Source organism: Cladophialophora yegresii (assembly GCF_000585515.1).
Source record: "Cladophialophora yegresii CBS 114405 chromosome Unknown aczIN-supercont1.3, whole genome shotgun sequence".
Taxonomy (NCBI): Eukaryota; Fungi; Ascomycota; class Eurotiomycetes; order Chaetothyriales; family Herpotrichiellaceae; genus Cladophialophora; species Cladophialophora yegresii.
The window spans coordinates 2177839-2200220 of NW_006913047.1; the positions used below are offsets into that span (position 1 = coordinate 2177839).

The 22382-nt window shown below is 53.3% G+C and overlaps 11 protein-coding genes across 11 annotated transcripts; 6 read left to right on the plus strand and 5 right to left on the minus strand.

Annotated features, from left to right (window-relative positions):
* Positions 1-436: 436 nt before the first annotated feature.
* Positions 437-1399, plus strand: A1O7_04521 (uncharacterized protein; the record flags this gene model as incomplete). The annotated part of the gene is made up of 1 exon (XM_007758532.1): positions 437-1399. One exon carries the CDS (start codon positions 437-439, stop codon positions 1397-1399), a length of 963 nt encoding a protein of 320 aa, XP_007756722.1.
* Positions 1400-1560: 161 nt separating this feature from the next.
* Positions 1561-2990, minus strand: A1O7_04522 (uncharacterized protein; the record flags this gene model as incomplete). Its single annotated transcript, XM_007758533.1, has 5 exons — positions 1561-1763; positions 1817-1969; positions 2050-2371; positions 2584-2789; positions 2936-2990. The coding sequence occupies 5 exons, from the start codon at positions 2988-2990 to the stop codon at positions 1561-1563; spliced, it is 939 nt and encodes a 312-aa protein (XP_007756723.1).
* Positions 2991-3794: 804 nt separating this feature from the next.
* A1O7_04523 (uncharacterized protein) lies at positions 3795-4687 on the minus strand (the record flags this gene model as incomplete). Its single annotated transcript, XM_007758534.1, has 3 exons — positions 3795-4092; positions 4140-4420; positions 4490-4687. The coding sequence occupies 3 exons, from the start codon at positions 4685-4687 to the stop codon at positions 3795-3797; spliced, it is 777 nt and encodes a 258-aa protein (XP_007756724.1).
* A 1383-nt stretch (positions 4688-6070) lies between these two features.
* Positions 6071-7161, plus strand: A1O7_04524 (uncharacterized protein; the record flags this gene model as incomplete). The annotated part of the gene is made up of 2 exons (XM_007758535.1): positions 6071-6208; positions 6295-7161. The coding sequence occupies 2 exons, from the start codon at positions 6071-6073 to the stop codon at positions 7159-7161; spliced, it is 1005 nt and encodes a 334-aa protein (XP_007756725.1).
* A 1369-nt stretch (positions 7162-8530) lies between these two features.
* Positions 8531-10236, plus strand: A1O7_04525 (uncharacterized protein; the record flags this gene model as incomplete). The annotated part of the gene is made up of 5 exons (XM_007758536.1): positions 8531-8728; positions 8785-9139; positions 9187-9347; positions 9379-9697; positions 9746-10236. 5 exons carry the CDS (start codon positions 8531-8533, stop codon positions 10234-10236), a joined length of 1524 nt encoding a protein of 507 aa, XP_007756726.1.
* Positions 10237-10418: 182 nt separating this feature from the next.
* On the minus strand, positions 10419-10986 carry A1O7_04526 (uncharacterized protein; the record flags this gene model as incomplete). Its single annotated transcript, XM_007758537.1, has 2 exons — positions 10419-10873; positions 10929-10986. 2 exons carry the CDS (start codon positions 10984-10986, stop codon positions 10419-10421), a joined length of 513 nt encoding a protein of 170 aa, XP_007756727.1.
* A 1197-nt stretch (positions 10987-12183) lies between these two features.
* Positions 12184-15061, plus strand: A1O7_04527 (chitin synthase 2; the record flags this gene model as incomplete). The annotated part of the gene is made up of 2 exons (XM_007758538.1): positions 12184-14997; positions 15047-15061. 2 exons carry the CDS (start codon positions 12184-12186, stop codon positions 15059-15061), a joined length of 2829 nt encoding a protein of 942 aa, XP_007756728.1.
* Positions 15062-15484: 423 nt separating this feature from the next.
* A1O7_04528 (uncharacterized protein) lies at positions 15485-16068 on the minus strand (the record flags this gene model as incomplete). Its single annotated transcript, XM_007758539.1, has 2 exons — positions 15485-15642; positions 15759-16068. 2 exons carry the CDS (start codon positions 16066-16068, stop codon positions 15485-15487), a joined length of 468 nt encoding a protein of 155 aa, XP_007756729.1.
* Positions 16069-18039: 1971 nt separating this feature from the next.
* On the plus strand, positions 18040-18780 carry A1O7_04529 (uncharacterized protein; the record flags this gene model as incomplete). The annotated part of the gene is made up of 1 exon (XM_007758540.1): positions 18040-18780. One exon carries the CDS (start codon positions 18040-18042, stop codon positions 18778-18780), a length of 741 nt encoding a protein of 246 aa, XP_007756730.1.
* A 536-nt stretch (positions 18781-19316) lies between these two features.
* On the minus strand, positions 19317-20018 carry A1O7_04530 (uncharacterized protein; the record flags this gene model as incomplete). The annotated part of the gene is made up of 1 exon (XM_007758541.1): positions 19317-20018. One exon carries the CDS (start codon positions 20016-20018, stop codon positions 19317-19319), a length of 702 nt encoding a protein of 233 aa, XP_007756731.1.
* Positions 20019-20775: 757 nt separating this feature from the next.
* A1O7_04531 (uncharacterized protein) lies at positions 20776-21755 on the plus strand (the record flags this gene model as incomplete). The annotated part of the gene is made up of 2 exons (XM_007758542.1): positions 20776-20795; positions 20843-21755. 2 exons carry the CDS (start codon positions 20776-20778, stop codon positions 21753-21755), a joined length of 933 nt encoding a protein of 310 aa, XP_007756732.1.
* Between the last annotated feature and the right edge of the window lie 627 nt (positions 21756-22382).

Here is a 22382-nt window from a genome sequence, read left to right on the forward strand (position 1 = left end):
ACCCGATGGTGAATGCACAGCTGACCGCAGAATTTCTTGACGACTATATACGCGGCCACCAGCTCTGATCGTCAATCGCGCACACTCGATTCAGTAAGGCATTGGCTCTGTGCCAGCTCCCGGCGACATGGCTATTATCGCATTCCTCAAGACGTCGCTGGTTGTATTCGTGTCTTTACTCCTTGGCCTCACCGCCGTATCAGCGCGAGAGGGCCTAATCCGCCCTCCGAATTTTCCAGCCATTGGCGGACCACAGCTTCCAAGTGCACAAGTTGCCCTTTTCTATCAGACTTTCCAAGATGCCATCTTCCTGGCGAAACACGCTGCAATGTACTGGCCCTGCGATCCGACAACTGACAAGGTGACTGACTACCTTGCTCCTGGGCGCCAGCCAGATTGACTCTGCTTGCCGTGTCCACAAAGTTGACTACTGACAATGGAACAGACTTTCCTGCGCTATTTCCGCCCAGAAAATGCACGTTTTGTGAAAGACATCTTCAGAACCATCGCCAATATCCCTCTGGACCTGGATCTCACAGACAAAAACGCCCTAGCGCAGCTGGCAGCTGAACCGCTTTCATACCATCCCAAGTACAACAAATTGTCCATCTTTTTTCTAGGAGACCATCCTGGGCTCCCCGCATTATACGGCGGCAATCTCCCGCCAGGCTCATTACTGTGTGCCGATCCTGTGGGGTGGCAGGCACACTCGAATCCTGTACTTGGTGGGGCCGAGGCACTGATATCGGTGTGTAAGAAAACGTTCTCGACCATCCCAATGCTTCAGGACGTGACGAAACCTCCTGCTTGGGCAATAGATCCAAGCAAAGACCAGTCCCGTAGAGCACAATTCTATGATGGGTACGGTTGTGAGAACCTCGGAGACACCGACAGTGACTATCTGGACAGCGCCGGCGCCGTACTCCTGCACGAGCTGTTGCACTTCCCTGGCCTCTTTGCCGACGTTCCCAATTACGATGCCATGATCCCGTTCAGCAGCGTAGCGTCAGCGCATTGGATCAGCGACTGGATGGGACCTTATCCAAGAAATGGTTATGGGGCCTACAACACCATGTCTATCAGCAAGAGGCCCCCCAGAGATCAGGACGGACGGCTGTTTCTGCCAATCTACAATGCCGACAACTACGCATGGTACGCTATCAGCAGCTATTTTTCCAGAGTGTGCAAGAAGGATTTGCAGGATGCTCCAAGTGAGCAGGCCGTCTGGAAGCATCGTCGACAACCGTTATGGCCATTCAATGTTCCGCCCAGTGTAGACGTCTCAGCCTGTAGCACCTTCCGCATCATGAAGATGTCCTCGACAGTCCATCACTCTACGAAGGGTGACTTCCTCGGACGTCTACACGATCAAAGCATCATGTACTTTCTTCACGCATGACGTCGGTTGCCAATACTCGAACTGGAGGGTGGGCCACATGGCACTCAGTCTTCATCGTGTCTGAGATATCAAAAGTACTTTGCTCAGAAGCCTCCTCCATCTAGCTCTCTATAGCACAATGGATCTTTCACCTCGGGCGCCCTTGTGCATCGAATCTCGGATCAGTCAAGGCCCAAATGCGGCACCAGCCTTTCCTTTACAAATTCCTCTAAGCTATGCAGTTTGACTCCCAGATCCAGCACGTGCTTGTCCGGGAGAACCACTCCAGGGTAAGTTCCCGTCTTGTTGTACAGATTGAACATGATATCCCTCTCCGCATTGCCAGTAGTGGGCAGGACAACATATTTCGTCGGCAGCCCCGTAACTTTCCACCCTGTTAGCGTCCATCGACCCACTGTCACTCTTCCAGCCACTTACCTCGATGTACCACCTCACAAATTTCCCGCGGCGTGTGGACCGCATCCATCGCATAGAGATGTCGCCATCTCAACTCCTCCTTGCGTTCTTCCCAGTTGTCAAACACCGCCTTCGCAACCCCCGCGAGGTCTTTCTCCACCCACACCATATGCACTGCGCGGCCCGGGATTAGCACGCGCCGCACACATAGAACCGGCCTCGCACGCAGGCAGGAGCGGGATGCGTTAACTCACGCTTCGTGGTCTCCTGGATCACGGGCTGCCGAAACTCGATGCCCTTCCCGTCCTCGGTTCTCACGACATGCCCTCTCAGCACCATATTCTCGTAGAAATTCCCCGTATACACAAACACGGCGGACTCGAGCTGCAATTCGTCCCGAATGAATGCGTCGACACGGTACTTGCCCTCGTAGATCTCGCATTTGACTTGGCCGCCCGAAATCGCGACCGAGGAGGGGAGTGTCGACCAGATGAAGCACGAGACGCCCGCGCGCTGGGCCGCCAAAGCGGCGTTTCGGCCTTGTTGTTCTTCGCTGGAGGGATCGTTTTGGATTTTCTGTGACGCTCAAGCAGGTAGGGTCAGCCAGTGACCTCGGTTAGTCAGGCAGTCAGCCAGCAGGTCAGTTCCAGGTTCAAGCCTGCCCCCCCACTACGAATCCCAACCTGACATCGACAGTATTTCCCTTTGCATTGTACTCATGTGCCGTTTCCGGCAAGCCCGGTCATCATGTGGGAACCATGCAGCGGCTCACCCACTCATCTACTCACCGCATCATAAAAGTTCGTCACCACAAACGCGCCCCAACAATCCTGAAATGCACCATCCAGGGTCGAAGGATCCGTCAAGTCGCCCTGCACGACGTGTGCGCCCAACGCGGAGAGTTTCCTCGCTGGTACGGAGTCCGGGTTCCGCGTGAGTGCTCGCACGACGTACTCGTCAGGGTATTGCAGGAGGAGTTTCGCGACCGAACCACCTGTGTGTGTCGATGTGGTCGTGATGTTAGCATAGGTCTTGGCTGGCCTGGTACCCGCCGGGACACAACCTATGACTAGGTATGGGGTAGTGTTTTCGAGACAACACGAGACGAGGAGGTCCTGAGCGTCTCTAGAGCCTGCGTACCTTGATTTCCTGTCGCGCCTGTGACGAGGACGGTCTTGCGGCCCGGCGTCGGCATTGTACCCTTTATTGATGTCTTGATGCGTGATGCGCTATGGCGTGTGTGAGTGTGTGTGTGTCTTGGGCTGCTGGGCAAAGTACTCCGTAGACCAAAGTCAATCGAATCGGATCGAAATCAAACCAAATCAGATCAGTTTAAGAGTCTTGGAAAGCTTAAAGACCAGGTCTGTGGTGTGAACTGAGCTGGAGCTTGAGCTCTGTCTTACATAGCGGAGCGTCCTCCGTACAATGCAAGGTATGTACGTACAATAACATCGATGTCCGTTTGGATCTGGAGCACTTGTGCAATGCAATGACGCCGCGCTTACAAATTTTGGGAAAGAGGGTGCGGAATGGGCGCGGGGCAACGCATGAGGCTGATGTGGAGGAAACAAGTGCTGGGGACGCAGTACCGTGTAGGAGCGTTGTAGTTATGTTGCGCTCGGATTGCGGGTCAGGCGAGCTTCGAAAGACATGATGCCGCCGGCCAGTCTTATAACCTTGACAGTACGGGCTACCGTTCATGGATCGTGGTTGAATATGCCCTGGTTCTCATGCGTCCAGCTACGCGAAGTAATTATTGTGATTACATAACGAGGCTCTAGGAACAAGGGGCCAGACTGGGGGGCGGCTGGAGAGCAAGACGACGACTTCGTGCGGGGAAGCGGCCAGCCCGCGTGTATCCGATCATCGCTCCTCGTGCTCATCCAACCGTTCTATCACCCATCAATATCTTGAAGTCCAGACAGCGCTATTGGAACGTCGCTCAAAATGGCATGGGATCCTCCAGATGCATGCTCGCTGGAGATTCACCGCCTACATGCTACAAAGACGTCCAAATGTCCTTGAACTGCGGCGTGTTCCTCCACTTTTGTGTCAACTGCAGCAGGGCCGCGGGGACCACGTCGGCCAGATCGACGTCCATCATTCTAGCCACGAGACACATCAAGGTGGTATCCAGCGCCGTTGGCGCAGCAGTCCCGAATACCCATGCATCCTCCATGTTCGTCGTGTTGTTTGCGTTTCTGGTGTTGTCAATCTCAAGGAGTAGAGCACCGGTACGCTCGATCTCCGCCTGGATCACCTCCGGTTTTACCCCGTCAACTTTTTCTGCCCGGTTCCTGAAATCGAGTCAATGACCTGTGCTGCTCAAACGCGCTTTACTCACACTCCCAACTTATATTCCAGGGCTTTCTTGTGCCTGTCAGACAAGCCCGGCACATTCATTTGGGCTTGGATCGCCTGTTCCTGCATGCTCGCCCTCTGTGGGCAGTCCCTCATAGAGATGGAAAAGAAGTTGATGGCATGTAACTTGCGGAGCAAATTTTCGATCTCCTCGGCATGTTCCGCTGGTCTCAGTTCCGGGTACCGTTCGCACAGCCACAGCGTGATTTCAAGACTGTCTGTGATGGGCCGATCGAGGAAGCCCGGACTGAGTAGAACGGGCACCTGCGTGAGTATGAGCACAAAGAGCCTTGGCTGCTCGCTCCTTCAACTGATTGCAATCAACGCACTGACCTGCCCTTTCCGGTTGATTTCGCACAGATACTGCTCAGAAAGCTGCTCACCCTTGACGATGTCGATCGGGTGGAGTTCGAAAGACAGAGGCAATAAGCCCTTGGACGTACTAGTTGCATTTGCTAACGTATACCGAACCATAGAGGAGCATATGGATCTGTGGTCGTAGTACAGAATGCATGGTTGGGTGTCCGCCATGACGTGTCGTGTAAGAGATGTTACAAGCGATGGCTAGATGCGAGGATTGCACAGAAGCAAAGCACAGAGCCTCTATCAAGTGAGACAGGGGTTACCTTTAGGTCGGGTTCATCGCAGTCCACTTCCTAGCCTACATTGGGGCTTAGTCAGCTTTGTGGCAGGCCTTGAGCGGGGCGGTCGGCTCGGCCGCATCGGCAGCCTGGTTCGTGGATCGGACGGAGGGAGCAGCATGTAGAGCGAACAGGTCATCGGGATGTTCTCGTATTGGTGAGAATGCAGCTGGACCCTGATGGATGGATAACTGCGAGTCGATGTACCCCGTAGAGCAGTGGCCGCGGAATACTCCGTACGTAGGTCTCGAAAGGTGGACATGAGGTGCAAGTGAGGTCCAAGCGACGTGAACCTCATGCTTGGCTTGTTTAGCCAGTTTGTCTAGAACAATATCGCGATTGCCTGCTGGGTGCCTGCTCATTCTCACCTCAATTTGCCTGACGCAATCTCGCAGGAGTCCATCGCATAGATCTCTTGGATCCATGGACTTCACGCGCAATTGGGGACGATCGGGCGGTGCCAGTGACTCTGAAGGGTTGTGCCAAGCATGTAATGCCACCGCCGGGATGCGTGGACAGGCATCCCATTCGAAGCCACATTCAGCCCGAATTACATCTGACGGTTGGTGAATACACATGTTCGTACCTATTTGAACATCAATTCACCACCGTCAAATATCATGCCGACTCGATGACTTGACAAACTCATTGAACCGGCCACGAGGTAACTGCAACAATTCACCTGCGTAATAACTCCTTGAATGATGCCATGCTTCCAATATCCACGGCAAAGCCTTCTCGGATCAATGAATATGTCGAACTTCACGGCCCCTACACAAAATATGGACAGGAGGGGCTCCAGGAAGTGAAACTGCCACGTCTAGGTATAAAGAGTGCTGTCATCAACATTACATGATCCTCGCTCTTACTGTACTTCGTTTTCATTTTACGAATTGTCACCCGCTAGGTTTACACTTGGCTCTCGGGTCCATGTCTGTGCTATCGGAGCGACCACCCGTACCGGCGACAGTGAAGTGTTGATCCTGTGAGAGTGAAGGATACCAAGCTTGGCGCCTTTATGCGACCACGAAGGTGGATTTCCTCCGATGGCGCACATTCTTTCAGCACAAACTGGAGGCCGACCTCAAACTCTTGCTGTCTCTCTGATCTCTGTGCGAGCGTTTGTCCTCATCTTCCGTGTCGGTCTCTACTCAGAAACACATACGATCGCTTCAGGATGGCGGCACTCGTTTCGACCCAGCTGTGGCTGACGCTCATTTCTTTGCATCTTCTTGTCAACACTATTGGCACCATGGTGCCTTCCTGGCCAAACATGCCACGGTACACTTGGACCTCTGCGCAGCCCCTTAACGACGACCAGATCTCATACTTTGCATACACGATTCAGCACGCAGTGTTCCTGGCAAAGCAAGCTGTGATGTACTGGCCATGCGAACCCTACCGCGATTCAGTGAGTCACCGTTAAAGGACACAGGTGGTAGTGTCGAGCGCTGAGGTTTCTCGTGCCGCGACGCGCACTAACAGAGTCACACACAGACATTCCTGCGCTACTTCGATCCTACCGAAGCCGAGTTTGCCAAGAACATGTTCCGAGCGATAGCCAACGTGCCATTCGACCTGGACCTCACCGACCGGGCCGCGCTCGAACGGCTTGCAAGCGACCCTGTCAGTTTCAATCCGCGGTTCGCAGGGTTGTCCATTCATTTCTTGGGGAACCATCCAGATTTGTTGCCCGAGGACGATGGTCCCGGCGTCGTAGACCGAGGCTGTGAGGATGACCTCGAAGAAGATGCAGAGAGGTTTGCTTTCATTGAAGTGAAATCCGGGGGCAGTGTCGGCCTATTATCCTTCTGCAGAAAGGTCTACCTAGATTTACCCATGCTTAACGACTTGCTACACCCACCAGACTGGGCACTAGACTGGCTCATGGATCAGAGCAATGGAAGGCAATACAAATTCGGGTACGGCGGCTGCAGAGACTTCGACTACCGGGATAATAACTGGATGGACACCACCGGGCGGAACATGTTGCACGAGTTCTTCCACTACCCCGGTCTGTTTGCAGATGTGCCCAACTACGCAAGGATGATCCCGTTCGAGTACCAAAATGCTTGGGGCGAGACAATCCCGCATCAGATACTCGATTTTCAGCCCGATCTGGACAGGGACGAAGTCGAGGGCTACCCCGAGAACGCCTACGGCGGCTGGAATGCCATGCGGATCAACCAGCTGGAACCCTTGGACAACGACGGTGTGAGATACAAGGGTATTTACAACCCCGACAACTACGCCTGGTACGCCACGAGTGTCTTCTGGTCAAGGCGGTGCGGGCAAAGATTTAGTGCACCAGAGGATTATGGGGATTATGATAGGGACCGGTCACACCCTTACTTCCCATTTTGAAGGTCGAAAATCCGCCGGGTGCCAGCCAGCCGTAGAAAGCATGCCAGGATGGCACAGCACAGGGATTATCTTCTGGTTTCGAGAGGCTGGAACTCCAGCCGAAGGGCAGATAGGGCGCATTGAACGACTAGGGCTGATAGGATGGCGGTCCGTCCAGCGAGGCAAATCCCAATCATGAATGGTACAGCGCTGGAACGACGTCGAGAGGCAGGGGGGAGGCGGAGTCGTGAGTGGCAGATCCTCGGTCAAGCGCTCCGTCGATCGACGGTTGATGGAGGATGGAATGGATAGAGATCCAGCTGACCGGCCTCGTTCACGGTAGGCGTCATTTCGGCCAGCCAGAATGTCGTGTGTTTCAATCATGGCGCCCAGTTTTATCTACTGTAGCTGAATGGAATTCAGATCCAGAATCAATGATGTGCAACGCATTGCAGGGTTTCGCGCGCTCGTGACTCCATCCGACGCGGTCGACGAGGTACTGCACCGCGCCACGAGCCGTATACACCAGAACGTGATCGACTTTTGGTGGTACGTATAGTCTTCGTCCCACTCCGTCGTGCGGCAGAGGGGGAAGGAGGCAAGACGAGCAACATGGAGCGGACTTTGCAGTGCCACGGGCTACGGTGTCGCTCCATAAACGGGACAGTCCCTGGTTGAGGTCGAGCAGAGCTATGCATGACGAAAACCCCAGTCGTGCTCGGTGCAAAGACTGGAAGGACATATGGAGCGACTCCTGACACGAAACAGTTCGCCTTATCGTGACCTCAAGGCCGCCTAAGTTCAGTGTCTTGCTCGACGCTGGCGCCCTGTAGTTTTCAGAATTTGAACAAAGGAGCCACAGCATAAATCGAATACAGATCTTATTTCAACGATATCTTCTAATCTAAGGTTGACACCATGGATGACGGTCGGTTAACGGGCCGATACAAACTCGTGATCTGACACGAAACGACACTATGAGTAAGCGTCAGACTACAAGGCCACTGCAGAGAATCCACAACAGACCATGCATTGGTTCGTAACAACGCCAGACGCTGTTGACCTTGGGATAGCATTAATTATCCTTTCATGCACAGGCCGTGGTAGTACTCCTCACACGCAAGGAGAACACCCGGAGTGTGAGATTTCCGCCCCAAACACGCTGCTTCCCACTGGAAATGGCAATGGAGTGGTGCGAAAGTTAGAAACAACGTTGGCCCGTATTTTCCACGAGCTTTTTCCAGCGGTAAGCCAGGGCGGCCACTTCGGCCGCGCTGATGAGGCAATATACTTGGTGTGCAGGGAGTAATATAAGCAACGGTTGCGCAATCATGTGGACCAAATCTGGTACACAACAGACGGCCTTCTACAAACATCAAAGGCTGCGATAATGGATCCAGGATATCCCACTGGGTCCTTTCTCTACCTCGAACACGAGACGAAGGATGGCACCGGCCCAAGACCCTCGTCGGTCAAGCTGCAGATCGCAATAGTCGGAGCCGGGGTTGGGGGTCTTTCAGCAGCTATTGCTTTGCGACTGGACGGCCACGACGTCACCGTATTCGAGTCAACGCCTGTCCTGAGCGAGGTGAGTTGAAGCACGCCTCTTCCCAAGTATAATTCTCACGTCTCCTTCAAATTAAGATCGGCGCTGGCATTCAAGTTCCACCGAACTCGACACGTATACTGCATTCTTGGGGCCTGGAAGCTGCGCTGCGGCAAATCTCGATGGTGCCTCGAAGCTTGCTCTGGCGACGATGGGAAAACGGCAAAATCATCGGCAACTCCAGATTGAATCCAGAATGCCAGGACTGGTTCGGTTCCCCCTACTACGTCACCCACAGAGCGCATCTGCATGAGATCCTGCACAGGAAAGCCGTTGAGCTGGGTGTAACGGTGCGACTGGCCAGCAAGGTGGAGAAGTACAATGCCGATGAGCCATCGTTTGTCCTCGCCGGTGGGGAAACCGTGAGAGCAGATCTCGTCGTGGCAGCTGACGGTAGGAGCCGAATGGACGGAGTAAACAGTGATATTGACGAGAATCAGGCATTAAATCCTTGGCTCGAAAGACGCTGCTCGGAACAGCAGATAGCGGACTTCGAGATCATGGCCTAGCTGTGTTTCGGGCCACTGTGAGCGTTGAGGAGATGTTGAAGAATGAGAAGACTGCGCCGCTAGTCGAGAGCCCAAATCTCCATCTTTGGTGCGTAGAGAGTGGCTCAATTGTGGGATTAAGAGCTGACCATTGACAGGGTTGGGGGCAACAATCACCACGTCATGGCATACAGATTTGCCAACGACAAGCTACTCAACCTTGTTGTAACTCATCCCGCTGAGGGCGAGCCTGAGACCTGGGACGGGAACGATCATGTTGCAGACTTGCGGAGGGATTTCGAAGGCTGGGACCCGGCGTTGACCACATTATTTGGTATGGTTCAGACCGCGGTGAAGTGGCCATTAAAGGACATACAGGTCCCAGACAGGTGGTCGTCGGCAAGTCGAAAGACGGTTTTGGTTGGAGACGCAGCTCATGCCATGCTGGCTTTCATGGCTTCCGGTAGGCCTTCCTTGCTGATTACCAACCTGCAGCTAACGCCCCGCTTAGGCGCGGCAATGGCGGTCGAAGATGCAGTGGCTTTAGCAGAAAGCCTGCGCTTTGCTACCAGGAAGGACATGGTCCCCCAAGCTGTCGCGATTTTCGAACAAGTACGCATATACCGAGTGAAACGAGTGCACGAGGCCAGTGTCAAGCACGGGTATACACTACACCTGTCCGACGGGCCAGAACAACAGAGCAGGGACAAGGCGATGGAGAAGGAAGTCAATGGCGAACATTTCATATCGAGTCCCAATCAGTGGAGTGATCCGACCGTCCTGAGCTGGTTATACCCACACAAACCAGCAGTGGCAGTGAGAAAGGCCTGGGTAGAGTGCGGTCCCATGGACGGCAACGGGGTTAACGGGTTCCGGAATAGCCAGAAGAGAGCAGCGGCTGTCGGAGGGATGTGCGACTACGACCTGAATCCGCCAAGTCACTTTCCCTGTGCGCGCATTCGATCAGATTCGGTCGAGCTTGGTGCAGGGTGTTCAGCATAGAATGCGTTCAAGCCATCAACTGAAGGGCTGAGTGACAGCACCTCCAATGAGAGGATGCCCACATGCGTTAGGGTTTCGAGCCATGGGAGCTGTGACAGTGTTGTGTCTTCCCCGACGCTCCGGCAGACATGAGAAGCTGCTAGTGTGGAAAGGCAGATACCGTAGGTGCAACCTCGTGCTTCTCACTTCTGTGCGTCCTTATTGATGACTTCTTCTAGGAAGTTCTTGGAGAATCGAGTCACCTGTTGGTAGACCTCTTCGAATCCATTATCGGCTCCATAGTACGGATCGATCACTTCTTCGCCTTTGCTCTTACCTCCGAAATCGCCAAACATCATGACTTTAGCTTTTGTCTTCTTGCCTTTGCTTTCAGCTCGCCGTTGCAGACGCTGCAGGTCGCTGAAGTTGTATGCATCCATGGCGAAAATATAATCAAACTCTTCAAAGTCTCCAGCATGGACTTGCCGTGCTCCATGTTCATAATCCGTGATGCCATGCTTACGAAGGGTTGTGACTGTTCGGTAATCAGGCGGATCTAGCGTGTGATATGCGCCAGTGCCAGCAGAGTCGACTTCGCCAATGCGAGGATTCGATTTCGTGAGCGATCGGAAGACGCCTTCAGCCATTGGTGACCGACCTTTAACGAACCAGTCAGACGAGACAAGAGTGACAGGAATGAGTGATGCACCTACATATGTTCCCGAGGCAGACAAACAGCACAGAGACTTTTGGGTCCGAGGATTCCGCCATCACCCCACATATGGCGCAGCCTGGTGTTGCGTATGATAGATTGCGTGGACAGCCTCTAATAGCGGGGAATTTGCAATAGTAGAGACGGACGGAGAAGCCGGACTTGCGTCTCGTCCTAAGATAGCTAACTCAGAATTTCCCAAAAGTGTTGAAGTTGCTGGATGCTCTGGAGGAACTGATGTCGCTATCCCTTTAGAAGTGATGCTGGTCAATGGACAACAACTGGTGTTCCGTGGTGGGCGAAGAATTTCAGCCTTGCCCCGGAACTTCGGCAGCCTTGCAGGTGGCTTGCCGGGTTAATTCTGGGGATGCCTGATGAGGCGGAAAGATGAAACGTATTGCACTGCCACAAGCGCTAGAAGCAGCAGTCCACCTTCGCGGCAGATTGCAACTCTTGGGACCTTGGCACTGGATGCTCCTTGAGCGTTCCGGAACGCAGTGACCCGGCGAAGACGAGACGTGACGCAAGCAATGTGGACGAGTATGATGGTTCAGGTCCCCATACGAGGTACAGGCGAAGAGGAACTATGTACAGTGATTGGTGGCCATCGCCTTTAACTTGATGGCAAATCGTAGGTGCAATAAATAGAACCAGGCTCGCAGACGTTGCCTGGGTGCCAACTTTGGAAACATGGCTCGCATCATCTTTGCGGCTACTGATGGCGCGGTTTGTGGACGATGAACCCCAGGTGGGTGCCAGGCGATGCTTTAACTGGCTGACAACGCGCAGTTGTCCGGGAGCCCGTAGTTTAACTGGCCAAGCTTAATGCAGGAGAGGCTCAGTGCCGCGACTCGGGTGAGTGAAAGCGTCCAAGAGAAATGCAAGTGAGAGCTGAGCAAGCTTGACCACTGCGCCCAGCTGAGAAGCGGAAGGGGGATACCTTTTTCACTCGCCTGTATCCCGCAATTGAATATTGTATTCGATCACACTCGTCCTTCTCTGTTTGCTGCCCGCAGTTGAGGCCACCCGGGACTCGATCGCATCCCACATCTGCATCATCCACTCCGCCTCGGTTCTCGGATCCAGGAACAGAAGCAGTAAACAATCGACTCCGCAAGTCCACCACTCCGCTGGGATTTCGTTCAAGAGCGCAGCCGGTCATTGGTCTTAAACCTGTTACACGATCGTCTTCGCTTGGTTCTCACATTCCAGCATCCGGACACAGACCATCTCCTCCTCTCCAGTGTTGGCCCGCCATGGCCTACAATCCGCTTGGTAACTTACAACCTCTGTCTACTGTCTATGCTGGAGATATACTGACTTTGCGCTACTCAGGCGGCCCTCCACGGGACGGTGCATACTCTCCTGGTCAGCATCCTCATTACGACTCAAGATCGCCCTCGCCTGGCCGACCGTTGCAGCCATATGTTCACCCAGACGAGGCCTTCTCGCGCCAAAACTTACCTCTTCAGATGCCTGCTGCTTCTACCGATCGTCTAGCCATGCAGCCGACGTACTCGGTGGAGAACATTCCTCAGTCTCACGGTCACAATCAACAGTATGAACACCAGATATCAAATGGCGCAGGAGGGGACGTTGGCTACGGGAGAAACGACTACATTGTGTCGCCCGAAGATCATCATGACGCATATTACACACAGCCCTACGAGCCTCATCCTCAAGGCGACTATGCCCTTGACCCATACCCAACGCCTGACCAGGGCTATCGTACCGACCACGACAGGGTGCCTATCCTACAAGCAGACAATGCGTACGGACCCGATCCACATGCGCAGGAGCCATTAGACTATGATGGATATCAAGATGCGCCAGGCCCCACTCCGTCGCCCCAGCCCATTCGGAGGTGGAAGACCGTCAAAGAAGTTCAATTGTTCAATGGCAACTTGGTGCTCGATTGTCCTGTTCCTCCCAAGCTGCTGGCCAACGTACCTCATGCGAAACCGCCGGAGAGAGACGAGTTTACGCATATGAGATACTCGGCCGCGACTTGCGACCCAGGCGAATTTTTCGGTGAGAGGTTTACTCTCAGACAGCGACTGTTCGCAAAGCCGAGAGAGACCGAGTTGTTCATCGTGGTTACTATGTACAACGAAGACGAGTTTTTGTTCGCCCGGACAATGATCGGTGTCTTCAAAAACATTGAATATATGTGCAACCGCAATACCAGCAAGACTTGGGGCAAGGAGGCTTGGAAGAAAATCGTCGTATGCATCGTTAGCGACGGACGTGCCAAAATCAATCCGAGAACAAGAGCAGTCCTGGCTGGTTTGGGCGTCTATCAAGATGGCATTGCCAAGCAGCAAGTCAATGGCAAGGACGTCACGGCCCACATCTACGAGTACACCACTCAAGTCGGTCTGGAACTCAAAGGCACACAAGTGTCTTTGAAGCCGCGATCAGCAACGCCAGTGCAACTGCTGTTCTGTCTAAAGGAGAAGAACCAGAAGAAGATCAATTCCCATCGGTGGTTTTTCCAGGCCTTCGGCCGGGTTCTCGATCCCAACATTTGTGTGCTTATTGATGCTGGAACCAAACCGGGCAAGGATTCGATCTATCAACTGTGGAAAGCCTTCGACCTTGAGCCTATGTGCGGAGGTGCTTGTGGTGAGATCAAAGTCATGTTGGACAAGGGCAAGAAGCTCTACAACCCTTTGGTCGCCACGCAAAACTTCGAGTACAAGATGTCGAATATTTTGGACAAGCCTTTAGAATCGGCGTTCGGTTTCATCTCCGTGCTTCCTGGCGCTTTTTCAGCATATCGGTACGTGGCTCTGCAGAACGATAAGAATGGCGACGGTCCACTCGAGAAGTACTTCAAAGGCGAAACCATGCATGCCGACGCCGGAGTGTTTACCGCCAACATGTATTTGGCCGAGGATCGTATTCTCTGCTTCGAACTTGTCAGCAAACGCAACTGCCAATGGATCCTCCAGTACGTCAAATCGGCAACGGGCGAGACCGATGTCCCTGATGGGATTGCGGAGTTCATCCTGCAGCGACGACGTTGGCTCAATGGCTCCTTTTTCGCTGCAGTATACGCTGTGGCGCATGTCTATCAAATCTGGCGCAGCAACCATAGCGCCATACGCAAGCTCATGTTCCTGGTCGAATTCACCTACCAGACCATCAACATGCTCTTCGCCTGGTTCGCCATCGGCAACTTCTTCCTGGTTTTCAAGCTTCTGACGGGCTCCCTTGGAACGTCCTCTACCTTAGGAACGGCCGGGACCGCTCTGGGCGTTGTCTTCGAATTTGTCTACCTTGGCACTTTGTTGTATTGCTTTATCCTGTCTATGGGTAATAGGCCTCAAGGTTCAAAGAAGTCGTACCTGGCAATGGTCATCTTCTGGTCGATCCTGATGGTTTGGCTAACGTTCGCGTCAATCTATTTGACGGTCAAGTCGATCCAGACGGAGGTTGCGCAAAAAGACTTCAGCTTCTCGACAATCTTCAACAACAGCACCTTTTTCGGCCTCATTGTCTCCCTCGCCAGTACATATGTCCTCTGGTTTGTCGCAAGCTTCTTGTTCTTCGACCCTTGGCACATGTTCACCTGTTTTCTCCAATACATCGTTCTCACCCCGACGTACATCAATGTTCTCAACATCTACGCCTTCTGTAACACGCACGACATCACGTGGGGTACCAAAGGAGACGACAAAGCAGAAAAGCTGCCCAGCGCAAATGTTAAGCCGAATGGACAAGTCGATGTTATGATTCCTCAAGACGACGGCGATCTTAATGCTCAGTATGATTCAGAATTGAAGTTATTCGCAATGAAGGCCGAAAAGGAGGTCAAGAAGCAGAGTCCTGCGGACAAGCAGGAGGACTACTACAAGTCTTTCCGCAGCAATGTCGTGACGGCCTGGATGGTTACGAACTTTATCTTGGTGGCGGCAGTTCTGAATATTTCGGGCTTCCAACGCATCAATCCGGACAATACCGAACAACAGAACTCTACCATTTACTTGGCCGTCATCTTGTGGTCAGTGGCGGGCCTGTCCCTGTTCAGATTTATCGGAGCCTGTTGGTTCTTGATTGTACGATTGGTAAGTGGATCATGATGTTCTTGTGCTGGTCTCTTCTAACTTCAGACAGTTCCGCGGTGTATGATTTGACGAACGGTCGAGACGTGGGCGGAAACGGATGATTTGAGCAATGCATGGCGTTCGAGGTGCTGGGTACCCACAACATTGTATGCATACTTCGGCGAGATACCCCCAGAAGCTTGGATGAATGCTCTGGTTCATGACAGCCTCGAACGACACTGTATGCATACATCGGCGAGATACCCCCGAAAATATTGGATGATGGCCGCGGTTCAGAGAAGCCTCGCGATGAGGATGGTAACCACGCCTTGGATATGTAGGCGATCAGAGCTATAGCGATCAAGTTATGCACTCGACACTCTACCTTAATTGATGCTTCGCTTCCACAGGTACCATGATTTGTTCAATGCGACCTAATCCTTCGCTTCTGCAAGCGCCATGATCTATACAATGCGGTCTAGAGCCTCCCTCACCTAGTGACCAGCTGTCAGGTCTTCGACCAGACACATAGTCCAATCCCACCGCACACGAGAACCATGCCTAACCAGGTATCTCGCGAAATGAGCTTGCCTTCAGCATACCACTCCCCGAGAACGGTAAACAGAAATGCCAACGAATTCGTAATCGGCACAGTAAGTGACAGTTCTGCGCGAGGAAAGCAAAGCAAGTCAGCGGGATATTTGGAAGGACGACGCCCACGCTACCAGCCGCGGGAGTTGAGTAGCGGTAGCAGGGAGGACGCGTGACAAGCATAGACATACCAGCTTGCCCGACCAGCAGGAAAAACCAGATACTGCCTGTCAAATTCATGACCAAGGGGATCGCATATCCGGGACTTCTCAGCAGGCCCAATACAGTAAAGAATGCCTTTGCGATTTGGCGCGAGATCCACGAACGGTTCGGATCCGTCATCGACGCGTGCGAGGGAGCTGTGTAATTTACTGCTGCTTTGCGGATGAAGGGCGTCGTGAAACCCCAGCAGACGCCGACAAGGAGGAAGGAAAGAATGTAGTTGAATGGTGAGGGCGTGATAGGAGGGGTTGGGGCGGTATCCGTATCCGTGGACGACATCTTGGGGTCCGTCAAGTGAAGTGATTGAGTGCAGAGAAGATAAACCAGACTGGCCGAAAGAGTCGGGTAGCTGATTATGGCGGGCGGCGAGCTTGAGGTCGCGACAGGAATATGTACAGTGCCGAGAACGTTCGAATCAAGGTTCAGGGGATGAATGTCCGGAACGGATCAAATCTGTTGCGGATTCCCGCACGCAAAGATCCATGGCGCGACACCACCAAGTCTTTCACGCGTTTGCAGTTTCTCCTTGCGCACAACACCAACTATGGTCAAATTTACACGATATGAGACCCATTTGGGGATGCTTGTTGTTTTGGGGGTTCCCCATCCGGCCCTCCTTCTAACCTGCTTGGATTGCCGATTGGGCTCTTACTGTAGTGCGCTCATGTACGGCAATGATAGGTGTCCACCCACTTCGAGGAGATGTTGGACCCTCGGTACCTCCAGAGTGCGCCTTGGTCATTTTGCCCGCGACGTTAACCCTATTGGCCGCAGGCGAGGTCTATACAACAATCCAGCCTTGCTAAGCCTCACAGTCGACCCTGGTGGGCATAGTTCACACTGTGCTTGGCGCCCAACTTCTGGTACCGCCAGGGAAAGGCTACATCCTACTTTTGAAACGGACCACTCTGGCACACTCCGTACAACTGATGCCGATGTCCTCTATGATGTGGCGCCTTTCGTGGCCCTCAAATGCTTGGTTCATCTACATAAGCGGCAGCTCCAACAAGGGTTCCCGGCTCCATCTTCCATGTATCTTTCGTCCTCTGCCTCAAGTCTTGCTTCTTATCCTTGGCTCACGATCAATCACGCACGAACACCATTTCCGAGACTCTATAGAGTACTCAAGTGTACAATAAATCACACCGGATAGCAATTATGGGCTTTTGGAACGGGAACTTGCGCAACAGTCTCCTCGACGTTACTATTGATCTGGAGGTCCTTACCACCCAGCCACGCTTTCATCAAACTAACCCATTCTGTAGTGTCCTTCTCGTTGCCATTGTGGCCGCCTATCTCCCCCAAATCGCCCGTATTGTACGCCATGGTTCTACGCAGGGTATATCTCCATACTTTGTCCTCTTCATTGTTCAATGCCATCTACAGCAACATTCAGTTGGCGCACGCCCTCCTGTTTGCAGTGGCTTCTGGGGATCAAGATGCTCCTGGTACGGAGCACAAGGTTTTCCGCTCGGAGACAAAAATCAAACCCAACGGAAAATTGAGGCATAACCTCCAAGTCTCCGAGCTAAAGCTCGGGTTAAGCAGCCTTCGCCCTCTAGGATCGAACCGTAAATGGCATTTTTGATTTTCGTTCTCGAGTAATCTAGGTAGGCTCTTTAGGCAAGATCGAAAAGCCTACATGCATCCCTCCAATGAGATAGGGCCATCTACGGAGTACGAAGTACAGCAATGCGTCAAACAAGTGCCGCCAAGCTACCTAGGTACTCGGGGCCACTCTGCGTCTGCGCTCGCTATGGTTCGCCGTGGAGGGATTCTCCACCATGTCTATAGCTTCGCCGAAGCCACTAACCCACGAAGAGGCTGGGCTGCCGTGCTCCACGCTGCCTCACTACGACCGAGGTCGAATTGATCGCACCCACGAGAACACGAAGACAGGTTTACTGCTGTTGAGGCCAAATATGAGGCTTCTATGTCACGGCACTGCTGAGATGCCTCGAAAAGACTGGACACGAGCGACACCTAACACCGCAGAGGAGCGTGATGGGTCAGCTTCTAATTTCCCAGCCTCGTCCAAAGCGAGTGGCTGGGGTCTCACTGGACGACCATGGTCTCGCCCCTCCCACCGTTATGAACCACGATCCCCGAGTACCATCTTATCTACTCCGTACTTCGTGCAAATACTCACGTAAGCTATAGTTCTAATGACCATCCTTTTCAAAGCTTGAACGGAAAGACAATCGAAGAAACGAAAAGAGCTGAACGCCTAGAGCTAGACAGCGCGAAGTCATGCCCACCATCCTCACACCACAAGGATGGGTCAAAGTCGCACCTCCTCCACCTCGCAAGAAACAACCGGTCTCCAACCCCAGGGCTGCCCTTCGAGGGCCCCTGGCATATTTGGCCTGTCAAGCACAGGCACCGACCCTCAATGTCAAGGGCGGGAACGTCAGCAAGGGAGCGAAGGCCCCCTTCCCGTACGATCTGAGCGCCAGTCCCGAGGCGTTGAAGCGACAGAGCCAGGCGAGCAGGACCGTCTCAGCACCAGTGATGCACGGTGCTCTCAGGCCCGGTGAAGACGAGATCGACACCGAGATCAGGAACGTCAGTCCATCACCGGAGTCGAAGCCAAAGTCGAAATCCAGGAATTCTCGGCACCACCACCACCACAACGATGACGATGGCCAATCAGTAGTCAGTTCGGGGTCCAATTTAAGCTCGACGTCGGGTTCCAGTTCCAGTTCGAAATCGAGCGCCAGTTCCAGGTCCAGTGCCCCGTCGGTCAAGTCGTATACGCGACATCGGCCTGTGGAGGTACGGCCTCCACCACATGCAGAGTCACAGCCACCAGCAGGTCCGAGAGATTACTTCTATCCTGCGGCGCCGAGATACGAGCACCAGCACCACTTTGCACATCCACCGGCACCGCAGGTCGTGCATGTCCCGATACCGATGGGGACGGGGGTGTCGAACGGGCGGAGTCTGTCGTATAGTTGGTATAATGCTACGACACCGCTGAATATCAAATGAATGGAGAAACAAGGGAGGACGTTTTGGCGTGTTATATTGATGTCTGCCGGTATGAGTATGGGCAATGGATTGGGATGGAGCACGGCGTTCAGGCTGTAATTTTGTTAGTGATCAAGCTGGGTGTTTGCCACGTTCAAGCATGTATTTGATAATCGATACCATTGTTATGGACTATGTATTAATACTCGTATATGCGAAGTACTGAGTAATATATGCGCCGTTGTGTTCTTCCTTCTAGAAGCCATATGGAGTATATTCCATTCAACAATGCCTTGTAATCCGTGAGGTCGTACAGAATCGACCAAGTATTCCACCCATATATTCAGCATGCGCGCCGCCGGCATGTTGCATCGAACCTCAGATATCCACCATAAGTTCAGCATGCGTGCCGCCGGCATGTTTTATCAAAAACCAGACTTCCACCCACCTGTCCTTGCCGGCCCAGTCCAGTTAACATGATTCATAAACACCTGTGCTCTTATTCGATTTCCTCCATTTGTATAGCAGGATTTTGAATGCTGGGCAGCGCGCCCGGCTCAGTCGTCCTCGACAACCACAACTCTTTCCGTCCTCTTTGATTGCCTAACCGTGCGCACTTGTCTTGTCGGCGGCGGCCGAATGAACGTTTTCTGCGTCTTCGTGACCATGACCCTCGTACCGGGATAATTCCCACCGCCCACGAACGTGAGATTCGCCTCGGGTCGGCGCGGATATGGGTCTATGACGACAACTGGAGGTTTGCGCCGCGGACGATCCGATGAAGATGACGACGAGGTGTCGCTGCCGTACCGTCGCCGGCGGCCGCCACGGAAGCCGCGCAACAAGCAGAGGAGGAGGAGGAACAGGAGGAGCAGCCCGAAGAACGCGCCGACAATGATCCCACCGACTGCGCCCGGGGAAAGGCCGTTGTTGCCATGGTTCACCGCGATGACTGCGGCGGGGCTGGTCGTGACGACGGGGATTACACTCTGGGTTGTGAGTGTTGGCGTGACAACGACGATGGGCGTAGGACACCATGAGGACGAGGACCACGTTGTGGTCGATTTCCATGCGCAGTCGCAATCCGTCGTCGTCGTGTAACTCGTGGTCCAGCCGATCTGGGTCTGTGTCGTGTAACTCGAAGCGACCCAATCGCTTGTGGTGGGTGTCCACACTGGCGTTGGACTGGCGCTGGACGTGTAGGTGAGCCATTGCCCCTCGCCGCCATCGCCAGGCTTCCTCTGTTCGATTACGGGCATTACGGAGTCGATTATTCACCTGTTTGCGTTGAGCGAGAAGACGGCATCGGGGAAGGCAGACCTTGGAACTTGGGAAGTTCGAAGCTCGAAGCTGACGCCGGGCGACCCGTTCAAGGCACATGCAATATGCATGCGAGGCATTGCGCCTGGCATGACGACGCTGGCGGGCTTCTTCCAGCCACCTTTGCCGTCCCACGAGTTCTTGCTTGGATGGGGAGGTTACTCCGTACTTTTTGTGAATAAAGCAGGCGGCTGGAAGCTGAAAGCGGAAGCTAAACCTAGTTGAAGGAGGGCAGGGGAGGGGCCTGGAGTTGGAGGGGTGGAGGGGCAAGTAATGTGGCCAATCGGCTCATAGCAGGGGCACTGGGGTCCACCTGAAGCTCCCCAGCGAGACGTGGAATACAAAAGCACAAACAGAATATTCGTGTCTCTTCGAAAACAGGTCCAGCATAAGAAACATGATGCTTGCACCATTGCAGAAGGACCTACCACAAGGCTGTGCAATGACCACAGTCCAAAAGAGGAGCTGACCTTCCCACTGCCAGTTGGTCAGGTCCCATGCTTCATGTCGTGTCACTCAGACAACCCAGACCATTCGTCGTTTGTCTTTCATGCATACTCAACAAGACCAACCACAGAGGCACTCGTCTCTGCGCGGACAACGCATGGATTTTGATGAATTTGGTGAGTCTCCGAGGTGACCTTCATTCTCAATCCTTTCAGCAGGTAGTTTCTGTCCCAGTCTGGCACCGCAGCGATGGCGCTCGAATTCCACAGGTATGTTACACTCACCCCAGCAGGCAACTCTCCTTACAATTCCACAGTTTTGCCGATGCAAAGCCATTCAAGTTCCTTGTCGGTAAGGCCGGCAAGCCCTTCTTCGTCCACGCTAAACTTGCGTCTCATCAATCGAGTACCCTGGCCACTCTGATCGATGGTGCAATGGTGGAAGCGGAGAGAGAATTTGCCGTGTTTGACGATGTGGAAGAGAAGACCTTCATCCGCTTCATGGAGTTCGCCTATACCGGCGACTACTCTGTTGCAGAACCCGTTGTGGTCCCTCACCAGCCAGACATTGACGTTGAGAATGGAGAAGACAGCAGAGGAGGTTCTGTCTCTCCGAAGATGACTGATGATCCAGACGCATACCCACCTGATGTCCTCGAAGAGGTGCAAGTTGAAGAACCCGACTTCGACTTTCCCCCGCCTCCGCGGAAGAAAGACAAGAAGAAAAGGATTACGGACCCCTGGGCCTTCAGCGGAGATGAACCGGCCGCCCCCGAACCACCGAAGAAATCAAAGGGTGAACAGCTCTGGGAATCTTTTCAAGACGAAGCCATCGTAAGAGCTCCGAGTCCCTGGAGGCCGACCACCAACTCGGACGATTCCGAGGACTACACATTGGTCTTCCTCTGCCATGCCAAACTTTACGTGTTTGCAGACAAATATAGTGTCGAACCGCTACTGAACCTCGTTCTGCAGAAGCTCCGACTCAATCTGTCAAGGTTTATCCTGCATTCGCGACGGATTGGAGATGTTGTCGAACTCTTACAGTATGCGTACGAGAATACGGCGGATTATCGGGACGGAATCGACCGATTGCGCGATATGGTGACTGATTATGTGGTCTGCCATCTGGAAAAGATTGTGGGACATAGTGACTTTGGTAAACTTCTGAAGGAGAACGGGGATGTGGCCAAGGATCTCATGCCCAAGCTGGTACGACGGCTGGACTAAGCCACAGCACTTCCCGCTCTGAACTCTCTGTACTGGTTGCGAAGACGTATGGTTTCCTGTATGTTGGACTCGTTCTGGTCATGAAGGTACCCGGGAGGCCTCTGGGTAATAAGTCAGCTTAGGTGGATGGTGTTGGCATTTGTTCTTCCCACGACAGCACTGCGATCCACCAAGATTGCCATATGGGACATTAGCTTTGGAAAGCGACTGCACTCTTTTGACGTCCTCTTGAGTAGGCTTGACCTCGTGGGATTGACTCACATCTTAGTGATGTCGGCCTTATTGTAGAGTCGACTCCCACCCGGGGTAGAAGACTTCTTGGATGCAGCACCCATTCGGGAATACCCGATGATTTGATAGGTCTCAGCAACGAGTTTGCAAAGAACATGCTAAACAGACACGACAGATTAGTCCGCCTGGATGGATCTGGCTTATCAATGCTGTCAGGCTGGATCAACATAGAATCAATTTGTTGTTGAATGTCTTCGGCCTTCTCCGCATGTCACCAGCGCCACGATCCCTCACATATTCTTCCATTACCTCGCACGAGACACTCATCGCGCCCTTCTAAGCCCTCCAAGCCCTCCGCTACGACACAGCTACACATTCTTACCCTTCCGCTGCCAG